The sequence below is a fragment of the Oryzias latipes genome, chromosome 6 (genome assembly GCF_002234675.1).
Source record: "Oryzias latipes chromosome 6, ASM223467v1".
NCBI lineage: Eukaryota > Metazoa > Chordata > Actinopteri > Beloniformes > Adrianichthyidae > Oryzias > Oryzias latipes.
Genome location: NC_019864.2, coordinates 13979383 through 13991671, shown reverse-complemented (window position 1 = coordinate 13991671; position 12289 = coordinate 13979383). Strand labels below are relative to the sequence as shown.

General features: G+C 39.5%; 1 protein-coding gene across 2 annotated transcripts; it reads right to left on the bottom strand.

The window, feature by feature from the left end:
• Window positions 1–1882: 1882 nt before the first annotated feature.
• hbp1 (HMG-box transcription factor 1) lies at window positions 1883–12284 on the bottom strand. Of its 2 annotated transcripts, XM_011475958.3 has the most exons (12): window positions 12215–12272; window positions 11766–11825; window positions 10804–10962; window positions 10526–10703; window positions 8627–8747; window positions 8420–8534; window positions 7701–7819; window positions 7028–7184; window positions 6762–6906; window positions 4192–4479; window positions 2743–2884; window positions 1883–2665 (listed from the first exon to the last, which is right to left on the bottom strand). In XM_011475958.3, exons 3-12 carry the CDS (start codon window positions 10874–10876, stop codon window positions 2648–2650), a joined length of 1356 nt encoding a protein of 451 aa, XP_011474260.1. In that variant the 5' UTR covers window positions 10877–10962; window positions 11766–11825; window positions 12215–12272; the 3' UTR covers window positions 1883–2647. The 2 variants fall into 2 exon arrangements, with proteins under 2 accessions (XP_011474260.1, XP_004069595.1); XM_004069547.3 differs by lacking the exon at window positions 11766–11825 and having other exon boundaries at window positions 12215–12284.
• Between the last annotated feature and the right edge of the window lie 5 nt (window positions 12285–12289).

Genomic DNA, 12289 nt, shown 5'->3' with positions numbered 1-12289 from the left:
CATTGCCAACACTTTTTTTCTCCTTTTTTTTTCTTCCTGCGTGGTTTGCGTGTTTTCTCAATTGGCCAACCAGCTGGAAATAATTTTGAAAAAAAAAACGTGAAAAAATACTGTTTTCTAGTATGCATTTTTCCCTCCTGCTTTTCGTTTTTTTATTCTTTTGTATTCTCACTTTTTTACAGCAATTTGAAGCTGTTGGAAAGCAACAGCCTGAGCTTCTGGAGCCTTCCCTCAATGTAAAGACGGATGCAAAGCAACCAGATCCCTAATTCTTTATTATATATTACAACCCATGATCAATGTCTGTGTAATTTTTACGTAATCAGTGTCAAAAAATTGCCGTCATGGTCAAAACAAAATGATTTTTCCAACTCCACCTCTTTATAAAAGCCCTCCTCTCACAAAGTCACAGCATCTGCTGTCTCTCAGTGAATTTCTGCAGCTAATTGCTCCTAATTGGACAGCACTGATTGAGGTGAAGCCTCTGATTTATGAGGAGGCCATCGGTGATGATGTCTGCCTCAGCTTCTGCTGCTCTAATTGTTCCTTTTCTTATCGTCTCTTTGTCATGTGGCTTCATGCATAAATCCAGCCGGTTTGTCTCCCTGCTTCACCTGTGTGACTTTTCTGTCACTCAGTGACCTCAGATAAATTGATGAATACTTTGCTGCAGCTTGCAGCCTCAGCATGTAATGCCAGTGTGTGAAAGCCCAAAGAACACTTCTCTCAGGTTTTTTCTTTTACCCTTTTCTCCTCTAAAACCACATTAAATACAACTAAAGTGGGGATTTCTTTCAATAGTAGCACCTACAAATAGTTCCAGTCCTGCTCCAGCAATGTGGTAACAGACAGAGTAAACGCATCAAACTGTGACAAGGTCTCCAATTCCAAACAAACATCTGCTTTTCTTCAGGCCTGCTTTCCTTTAAGAAAAAAGAGGAAAAAACTCCAATGATGTTCAGCCAAAAGTGATGTTTTTCATTTTGCCCTCTGTGCAACGTAAACATAGAAAGTTTAATGCATATCCCTATAATTTTTTTTCATGCCAGCTCAAAAGAGGCCAAAATGTTTTCATAAATCAATTCAAAACTTCCATGAATCGCGTGAGGGATGCTCTTTCTTAACCACACTCAAAGTTTTCAGTCATGTTGCAGCAGCGTGTTACAGTTTCCTTACCCACAGATGCAGCGTTAGTGTTATCACTGGGCTGCCTTTCTAATCTAATTGTCCTCTACAATGAAAGTGAGATGAAAGACGTCCATGTCATAGAAAAGAGCTACTCCTTCATTCTGCCAAAAAAAATTGGAGATTTGGCGCCCTCTGGTGGTGATGATATGAATTGTTTAAAACTCCAATCTGCAACCAGAAAGGATTTTTATTCTTTTGACTTGTAGGGAAAAAACGGCCTCAATTGTGGTGTATATAAATTTTAAGTGAGAATATAAGTTACTTTTTATGTCATTTTGATTAACACAAGTGCTATCTTAGATGACCCCACCCTTACATTGATGTGTTCTCCCTACCATGACAAAGGTGGATAAAGGTGGAAAGATTTCATGTCACCCATGGACACCAGTGAAGATCAAAACTCATTGAAGAAAAAAGGTTCAGAGCACTGTCTAGTGGGTCTAGATGACCCAACTCCCAATGTTAAAATGCCTAGCATAGCACAAGGGTTAATGAAGTCCCCTTTATTACATATATACGTTTGATTATAAAAAGAACTTTTAAACATTTGAATCCAAGAGAAAACTTAAAATTGAAGATGGGTGAATTTTTGAAAAAGAAAAAAAAAACTGAAGCTTAACAAATTTTTTCCAGACTCCAAAAGAAGCAGTGAGGTAAAACCCTCTAGTGGACAGACACAGAATTGCACACATTGTGGAGGAGTTTTTACAAAAAATTATTTATAATATGATACAAGGTTATTTGTGCAAGAGGTCGTTGTTGGGTCAAAACCTGTACAAAATGAAGAAAGCAGTTTAAATTCAATGGCAACCTGAAAAGCAGCGCAGAGCATGGCTGCTGGACCATGACTGTGGTGATGTCACCAAACAATTACTGAGACATGTTTGCGTATTTATATAAAGTGCAGACAGGGTGAACACTCGCAGTGAGGCGCCGTTTGGCTGAGAGTGGACCTGCGTCGCATACTGGAGAGCAGGCCGCATTAAAAAACTCTTCACCAGCGGAATATAGACTCTATTACAAAGCGTATGAAAGGGTAACGGTTTTATGCAACATATTGAATCGTACAAATATCAATATGAACACTTGTAGAAAAAGGGTCTTCTAAAATTCCCATTTATACAGTTAATAATAAAAAAAATGATGCTCCGTTTATGGTGAAGCACCACAGACTTAGTTCTCCCCCACAATGACCTGAAGTAGAAGAAAGGCTTAACGTGTTGTTCAAGGGGAGAAAAACGTCTGAGCTATAAGAAAATATATGCAGTTAGTGACTTGATTACATGTTTTTGAATATATTTCATTGTTTTGGGGTTTTTTTTTCCAGGTTACAAAAACAAAAGCATCACAGTCGAGTCTGGAGAATACAGGCAAGAGAAGAGACACAAAGTGGTCCTTGGGACTCTTCAGCACCTCTCCATGCTAAAATAGCAGTTGCTGGGGGTTCTGCCTGGAACATCTAGATCTGCTGGGAACCCTGTGGACAGTAGGGTAACTGTGAGCAAAGTTGTAACGAGCTGCTTGATAGTGGTGTGTGTCGAACGCAGTCCTCACCGAGTTGGTTCGTTTGCGTTTCCAGCAGTCCGGGTTGATTCTTTTCTGTTCCTCAGCCAAAGCTTTGGCCTCCATGGTGTACATCCTCCTTTCTTCATTCTTCATCTTCTTCCACTTGTCTCCCAAGATGACACTTATGGCTCTGGGGGAAAAAAAAGGAAGAGTTGAGAGGATTAATCATCTTTTATCTCCAAAAAAGACAGAAAATGTAAAAGAAAAAAAAAGAATTGAAAGATGGAGATAATAATAGACAACACGTTCAATTGTTGGAACAAAAATGAAGGTAAAAACATCAACCTTACAAGCTAGGAAATGATTCTATAATTCATCAAATCTGAATTGTTTAGCTGCATAAGAGAAAATCACAGAAATGAAAACTTTTCTTTACCATCACGTTTAAAAAGGAGTCAATTACAATAAATATTAGGGCCACCATAGAAGAAGAAAAATAAACAAATGTTTGTACATTTATGCTTCAAAAAGTCACAATTTCCCAAGAATAAACCCTTGTTTTTTTTTTAGAAAATAAATGTTACATTTAGCATTGAAAATGTCTCAACAAAGAAATGTTTCATTTATGTTGCAGACGTTTCAGAGTAATCAGATTTCTTTTTTTTGTTAATTTAAACCTATTTTCATGAAATTACAACCTTATTTTTACAAAAGCATGACTTTTCCTAAGTAAAATTGTGGCTTTTAAATCACATTTTACAACTTTATTCCCATAAAATTTTGACTGTTTTCTTATCATTCTTCTCACGACTTTTCTCATAATTTTACGAGTGTATTTGTGAAATGTTGTTTTTTTTCTTTTGATTTATTTTTGTAACATTTGGACATATTTCTTATACTTTTAAGACATTTTCTTCTATTACAAATGTATTCTCCTTTATTTATTTATTTGTCTTTTATGATGGCCCTGACATAGTCATAGTCGGTAGCAATTGTTGTGTTTTTTGCTTTTTTAAGAAGAAATGGACCAAAAATGGAAAAAGGGTCCTAAATAGCCTCTATTTAGTATAAAGTACAATATTGTTTATAATAAAAACTAAATAAATTGTACCTTTTATAAACATCCATAAAGTAAATGTTCTTAATAGCAAATTTCAATAATAAATATAGCAAGCCCTAATAAATAAAGGTTCAAGGCTAGTGTCTCGCTTTTTACAAAATGTTTATATAGAAATGAATATTTGTGCTGGGTGGATGTAGACACTGACCAGAGGGTGAAGCCCCTCTGTGGGTGGAGGAATGCAGACCGCTCTACCAGAAGCTTTAGGACCAGGCGGCTCTCAGACACCTTTTTAATCAGCCTTTAAGGTTAAGAGTCTTAAACTCTGAAGAGCTTTGAACTTTTCTAAAGCTTCATACAACTTCAACGAGCCAGATGAGCTCGATCTTCAGATATCATTTCCTCAAAAGGTGCACCCAACGTGTCCACATGCTCACCTGTTGTCTTTCCCAGGGTACATCTGGGTGTACTCCACTCTGTATTTCTTGGCGAAGAGCATGAAGGCGTTCATGGGCCGCTTGCACTTGGTGGGCGTGGCGCCGCTGGCCGTCCCTGAGTTGTGGCTCCTGCTTGATTTGCTGCTGGAAGACTGCGGCGAGCAGGAGCGCTCCAGCTTCTCGCAGTCTGGACTGATGGCGCCCCCGCTAGAAAGGGAGGCCCTTCGCTGGCGGGCCATGCTGCTCAGGACGTATACGGCTGAGGAGTCCAGGGGGGTGAAGTCATAGCTGCAGACAAACAGAGAAACAGCAGCACTTGTTCATTCAATTCACCAAACACAAGTTAGCCGTTTTGGGGTGGATACCAATAAAAACCATTGTTTTCTCCCTCATTCTTAAAAATGTCTGCTCTACAACCATTGAACTCAGATGAAAGACTATCTTAGCTGTATATATTTTAGATACCGGAAAGCAAAACAATAGAAATGTGAACAGAAATCTTTGGAAAATATAGCAACATTTACTTTCTGTTCTACTCAGAGGAGGGTGGAAATTTCCATTAACAAAATAGTTTACTACACAGTCCAATCTCCATATAACGAAAAGCTGCTTTAAATCAAGAGGAAAGTACAGCCCTTTGGAAACCTGAGTCCAGAAGACTTTGTTCAAGAGCAAGCCTTGCATTTGCATTCAGGAGCCCAGTGAACTGCCTGGAAACATGCAGTGTCAACAGCTGGTCATGTGGGGGCAGTATTACCCAAAGTCTAGGGGACTGGTTAAGATTTTTTTATGCTTTTCTTCTTTTTTATTGCCTTCAAACAAGTTTCCTTCAATAACTGTGTTATCTCTGCTCAAGTGAGAGCAAATCAAACTGTTTCCAACGTTAAAGTCTGCCGTCCTCACGTCAAACAGCCAACGAGTCCTGTTGACGACCAAACGATAGTGTGAAAATGCCCTTACATTAAAGTTCATATTTTTAATGTCTTCCTTGAAATATCAACTGCATTTTAAATATGCAAAAGCTGCAACCTGAAGTTTTATTATACCGAGAGGCCAAAACTATTTATCAGTCACTAATTCTGTCCTATTTAAAAGGATGACAAAAGTCTGTCATGTTCATTATAAATACACTACAGAATAAAAAAAAGCATCCAGGAAATCCCATTGGATAATTTTCAAAGAATTGATTTGAATAATGGTGCAGAAAATAAGTATTAAGCTGCTATAGACGAGCAAGAACTCTGTCCCTCACAGACCAGTTCTTTCTTCTTTAAGAAGCTCAGACTGCAACCTCTCCCCCATGACCAAGACCAAAGAGCTGTCAAAGGACACCAAGAATAAGATTAAACACCTGAACAAGACTGGAATGAGCCAATCTACAATCAGAAAGCAGCTTGGAGAGAAGAGATCATCTGTTGGAGCAATAATTAGAAAATGGAAAAAATACAGGATCACTGATGATCCCACTCTACCTGGAGCTTCATGCAAGATACAAATGATCTTGAGAATGGACAGGAAACAACCTAGAACTACGCTGGGGAACTGGTCAATGACTTGAAGAGAGCTGGAACCCGAGTGTTACTATAGTGACACTTTGCATCATCATGGATTAAAATCCTACAGGTCGCCATAGGTCCCCGTGTAAACCAGCGCATGTCTAGTCCCATCTAAAGTTGACCAGAAACCATCTGATTGATCCAGACTAGGATTGGGAGAATGGAATGTGGTTGGAGGAGAAGATTGCTAAATTGCATTGCAAAAACACCATACCACACTGTGAAGCATGGGGGTGGAAACACCATGGTTCGGGGCTGCTTGTTTGCAAAGGGAGAAGGGGACGACTGATCTGTATTAAGGAAAGGTTGATGGAGCCATGTATGGTGACAAACCCCTCCTTCCACCAGTGAGAGCATTGAGGGGAAAAAGTGGGTGGATCTTCCTACATAATCCCAAACACATCGCCCGCGGAACAAAGATGTGACAAAGTAAAAAGCATTTTAAAGGTCTGGAGTGGCCTGGTCAGTCTCTGGACCTCGATCCAATAGAGAACGTGTGGAGGGACTTAAAGGTTTGTGTTGCTCAGCAACAGCCCCAAAACATCACAGCTCTAGAGAAGATCTGCATGGAAGAATGGACCAAAATAGCAGCTACAGTGTGTGCAAACCTGCTGACCTCTGTCATTGACAACCAGGGTTACGTTCCATAGCACTGAGGTTAATTCTTGTTATTGACTAAATACTCATTTTCTGCACATTATACAAGCCAATTGTTTAAAAATCACACAATGTGATATTCTGCATATTTTTGTGTTTACATTCTGTCTCTTAGTAAGAGTGTCTATGATAAACATTACAGATCGCTCACGTTTTAAGTTGGACAACTTATAGAATTGGCGACTCAAGTTTGTATAAAATTGAGGGTGATTTAATTATACCCTAAGATTTTTTTTATATATAGTTATTGTCTAAATAAAAATATCCAAACTACCTTGGTTTCTATATGGATGAAATATTTGTCGTTTTAATGACCAATAGGAGTATAGAATGGCCCGGACGGCCTATGATGGTCACCTTCTGAATGTGTCAAAGACAACAGAGTCATCACAGTTGATGGAATCTGGGTGGTTTGGTGGCAGGCACACATCTCCAAGTTGCATCTCATAGCAAGGAATCCCATGATGCACCACTGTAAGGCTCGGATAAAATGAAGACCAACCTGACAAACGGATAAAACGTTTCATATTAGTTTGAATTCTGGAGAAGGAAAACAAGCTGTCAGGTCCACAAAAGCTACAACAGAGAATCCTCCTCCTCAGCATGAGCAGCTGCTTCTGTACCTTTGTTCTTGACAAAAAATGGGTGGTCCAGTCTGCATTCTGCGGTCAGAAGGCCTTTTTCCATTGAGCCCGAGTCAAAGGTCAGTTTAAGAACTGCCTGGCCAAAAGAAATCGTCTCTTCATGACTCACCAACTTGAGTCCATCTGAGCCATAGCGCTAAAAAAGAAAAAAAAAGAAAGGAGATGTGTTTTTAACAGAAAATTAGATGAGGACTTATTTTACACTCCATCTAAAATATTCAAGTCAAAATCAAGAAGCAGTATTTGACAAAAAGTTTGCTGCAAATAAACTTTTCATGACTCTCTTGAAGCAGGAGATCTAACTGTGTTAAGTTTTGCATAAAAACTAAAACAAATAAAATAAATAGGCATAAAACATTTGATTATTTGTTTCAGTTTGTTTGCTTTTTGTTATCTAGAGTTTCTTTAAAGAACAAGAACATTTTTAAATAAATATTTACAGAAGACAGCGATTCCAAAGAGGAGGATACATTTTAATCTTTAAATCTTTCCCCGTATCTGAAAGTCATTCAATGGTATCACTGTATGACTGATCTCCCGCTCCTGACATGTCTGCCATCTTGTGGACACTCCTTGCCACAGTATCAGCTGATTCCCAGCTGCTGGGATCTCATATCCCTTATTGTACTTCAGTAACTTTTGGAAGCAGTACCTTGAGAGAGAATGAGGACGGCATCATAGTTTCATCGTCGGACTCGTCGTCTGAATCCCTGAGTTCGTCAGCTTCCTGCCACTCCACATTTGGACCTCGATGGAAACGTAGGCGAGTCCCTGAATATTGACGAGAACAACTCATGAAAACTTTCCATGTGAAAGGAAATATGTGCAAACAATGATAACTGCTTGATGGTTAATCTTTCTTTTATTCTCAGGCTTCTTATACTGTGAGGAGATTCATGTAAACTCTTTCTTGGGCTGTCCAGAAGCTTACTTATGGGAATTCTGTTTGCCTTTTAAGGCTGAACTTTATCAATAAATGCTCTCACACCAGTTTTCATCTGCATGTGTGGCAAACATCTGGATGTTTCAATCCTTTTTGGGTTTTTTTTTTCCATTGTTGAACCTTTTTTAAATTCCTAAGCACTTCAGCTAAACTAAAAAGAAACTCAGCAGAAGTGGTTTCTTTGTTTGGGCCCTTCTGAATGCATACTGTCTGTTTAACCCTTGTGCTATCCTAGGCACTTTAACATTGGGAGTTGGGTCATCTAGACCCACTAGACAGTGCTCTGAACCTTTTTCTTCAATGATTTGTGATCTTCACTGGTGTCCACGGATTACATGAAACCTTTCCACCTTTGTCATGGTAGGAATAAAACGTCAATGTAAGGGTGGGGTCATCTAAGATAGCACAAAGGTTACAAATGTGCAGACCTTTCAGGAAGCAGTGCCAGGCTGTTGAGGGCCACGAGTGAGACCAGGCCATGTCTTCATCATCAGAAAACGAGGAGGACATTGAAAAAACCCCAGACTCCGATTCACTGCTGGCCTGTTCAGAGAAAAAAGTCAAACATTTAATAATCAAAAAGCACACAACAACCGAGCATCAGAGGTGCGTTGCAAAGGGAGAGGAGGGTGTACCCTGACACGTCTGCGCTCCCCGAGGTGGCCTCTGGACGGGTTGGGTGCACTGCTTGCTAATGGGGGCCGGGCATAGGAATGTAAATTATTGCTGTTGCCAAAGATGTGAACTGGAGATGACCTGAAATCCAAGAATATAACAGAGACATATAGATTCCATAAAAGAGATGATGAAATTAGACTTCTGTGAGAGTCATAGAGTCACATTAGAGAGTTGTTCTGGATTGTAGTGATCATGCGAGGCAATTGATGTTCCAGTACCCCTGGAGAAACCTCCCTGTTTGTAATGTTGTGCAGATGTGTCCCTAAGGCCACTGTTTTCTTATCAAATTGTTGATGCTTCCTTGAGTTTCTTCAGTTTCTGATTTTGATCCAGCTCCCCCGACTTATGTGTGAATATCTCCAAAAATATCTGCAGCCCCCTCAGGAAGTGCACTGTCTTCTGATCTAAGCCTTAAGCTATGTTAACATCGCCCTCAGCGACGCACGCTCACGCGACCACTTCCAATGAAAAGTCTACATTAATGTGTGTTTCGGGCTTCCGCATTGAACATTTTCAGGTCTGCACGTCTCTACGTGAGTTTTTATGACTGTTTTCAGGCTCTACATACAAAAACGCCCGGCCTTTGAGCGTGTGTTGAAACTTTGACCAATCAGGGACTCCGATTTGTTGGCGCTGTATGGTTGTGTCTCTTTTAATTCAGCAAAGTGCCAACCGTTTGAAAATTGATCTTAGAGGAGAAATGAATAATTGCAGTTTGTGCCAGGACAGAATAATATGACACTAAGTCTTTCATATAGTGATGAAAGAAAAAGCTTGGAGCGAGATTCATGAGATTTGCACAGTTTTGTCATTACACACCAAGCCTCATCCAACTGTAGGTGGTGGACATGCACCAGTAAAAAGTAGAAAAAAAAGGAGAAGAAGACGTTCTCCCTACTTGTCCGGTGTGAACACCATATGCTGAATGCATGTTTTGTACAGTCCTGACCGGGCGTCACATGCCCCATTGTTAATAAAGGATTAGTGTTGCATTTTTTATCTCTTATCTGGAGGAAGTGGCCGGAGAGAGAGAAGTCTGAGCATCTTTGCGTAACCCTTGTGCTATCCTAGGCACTTTAACGTTGGGAGTTGGGTCATCTAGACCCACTACTAGACAGTGCGCTGAACCTTTTTTCTTCCATGATTTGTGATCTTCACTGGTGTCCATGGATTACATGAAATCTTTCCACCTTTATCCACCTTTGTCATGGTAGGGAGAACACGTCAAAGCAAGGGTGGGGTCATAGGATAGCACAAGGGTTAAAGTGAGACCTGGTCCCAGATGTGCTGAAGAAAATGATTGGATGGTTGGGAAATCCAAAAATTTCTCATTTGATCAAAGTAGTAAAAATAAAGCAGTCAACTAGATTTAATTTATCTTCACTATTGAAGATGTTTCACCTTTTCTCCAAGAATCCTGATTTCGATTCTCCAAGGAAACTTAAATCTCTTCTTCTTACCACTGTTTTTCCCATTTGAGAAAGTCTCTCTGAAAAGACGCGAAACATCTTCCGTCTACTACTTTGATGGAATCAACCTGAATAAATAAGAATCTTCAGAGACATCTTTGCTTTATTCTTTTTTTTTTAATGGACCGCAGCAACTTTCAAAGGTATATTATGATTTTATCATACAGTAAGTCTTTGATTTTTTTTTCCACCAAATGTCAGATCATGTTTAGACAGCATTACAGTAAAATAGGCTCAATTGAAAGAGTTATTTCAAGCTTTACATACTAACATGCCGCTAACTTGCCAGTCCTGTTTTTTGGACGCCCCACAGGTATACCGGCTCATGTTTTCACAGGTTTGAGTCGGTCTTTGTATCTACATTGCATGTATGACTGAGTCACGAACCTTATGTGTAGAGCATCCTTTAGCAAAGGACTCTGGGGACTGGTGGCAATTTTGGCCAACTCAGCGAGCCAGTTGGTGTTTGGGGCGCCGCTGAGCCCCTGATGAGACACCGCTCCCACCTGGAACAAGGCCGGAGACCTCTGGTCCTCCTCCACCTCCTGCAAGTCTGGCATATCATCTGAGAAAAAGTTGGGTTGCTTTAACGTTCAGTCCAAACACAAGAATCGGTTTACTTTTGTCACACGTGACTTTCTTTGTTCTGCTTTGTATTTATTTACCATAATCCATGTGGCACCCAGGTGATGGAGACAGGTCCTCATTACATTTCAGAGGATCAAAGGACTCGTCCATTGTGACAATATCTTGTCTTGTTTCTTTTTCCAACAGCAACAGCGCACTTATACCGCTTTCATCATCAGACTCTTAGCCATCAAATTCTGAGGGGAAATAAAGCAAATAAAGCGCTCCTGAAATCCATTTTGACAATGACATTTATTACTCTCATTCATCAATTTACATCTACGGTGAACGTGTTATACCGTTAAATCAAATGAACTTTGCATAATATTTTATGCTAATATAAACTTCCAGATTAAAAAAAAAAGGTTTTTCAAAATAAGGGGTCATAGAAAGTAAATAAATGTCTACCTCCACACTGTTTTTTAACGTGTTTATATCAAGGAATTAGGGGCAGCTTTTAGGGAACCATTTGTTCCAACACAGAAACCTCAGTGACGGATCATGTGACACGCTGCATGGAGGCCTTGTTTATAAACTCGGAGGTTGACGCATGCGCAATTGTGCTCATTCATTCATAACTGCGCAGCCAAATTCGATAAAAAGGCAGAAATTCGTCGAGAATAATAAGGCGAAGACCCCAAAATATATGCCACATCTTAACTACTTTTGATGATGTAAACAAGCTAAATGAATATGCGCGACGTTTTGGATTATTTTACGTTTAGTTTGTGTTTTATAACTAACATCCATTCTCAGGAAAAACAAATGAAAATATGTCCAAAAACAAAGGCAATCAATCAAAGAGCTGTAGTCATTTAAACACTAACAGCAGTAAGTACTCTTAAAACGTAAAAAAAATAATAAAAAAAAATGTTCGGTTTTACGACATCGAGAACACTGGGAGCATATTATTTCTGATTTTCGAGAAGAAGAAAAACACCCATTTAAAACATACATTTATTTTCAAAAAGACGAATTATATACAAGGCCCGGACATTACCAATTCCTCAAAAGCAGCAGCCGTTTGTTCCGCACAGCAGTAAGGCTCTTGAGTCTAACACTGTAAACAAAAGAATGTCAACAAGTTGAGGCATGACGCAACCTATGCCAGTTCAAAATGAATGACACCAAGACCTCCAGACGTCTTTTATCGACAATTATAGGGTAACGATAGCATTTGGGTCATTAGAAAGGCCTGTGAGAATCTACGAAACGACATTTGGGGTGTGTTTTTATTCAACAAAACAACAATCGTCATAGCGGAAAAAAGAAGAAAAAAAAACATTGGTCGATCTCTCTGAACCTTTCATTCGACACGAAAAATAACTCAATGACAACCTCTTTAAAACGCCAAATTATCCCCCAAAACGGCAGAAACGCACTAAAATGAAATCATTCCGTAGTCTAAACCGTTTATTTTTTTCAAAAAGTGCTAAACTTCTTACTTACCATACCTATCGCCTACCACAAACTCTCGGATTCAGTCGAAGGGTGGAAATGAATGTTACCACAGAAAGACTCCTA

What these genes read in the sequence shown, in the direction of transcription:
- hbp1 (XM_004069547.3), bottom strand. Translation starts at nt 10,876, where the DNA reads ATGGACGAGTCCTTTGATCCTCTGAAATGTAATGAGGACCTGTCTCCA. An exon ending in CGTCCTCATTCTCTCTCAAG is followed by an intron (nt 7,185 to 7,700) that starts GTACTGCTTCCA and finishes TTTCTTTTTTAG; the next exon opens with CGCTATGGCTCAGATGGACT. An exon ending in GTCTTTGACACATTCAGAAG is followed by an intron (nt 4,480 to 6,761) that starts GTGACCATCATA and finishes GTTTGTCTGCAG; the next exon opens with CTATGACTTCACCCCCCTGG.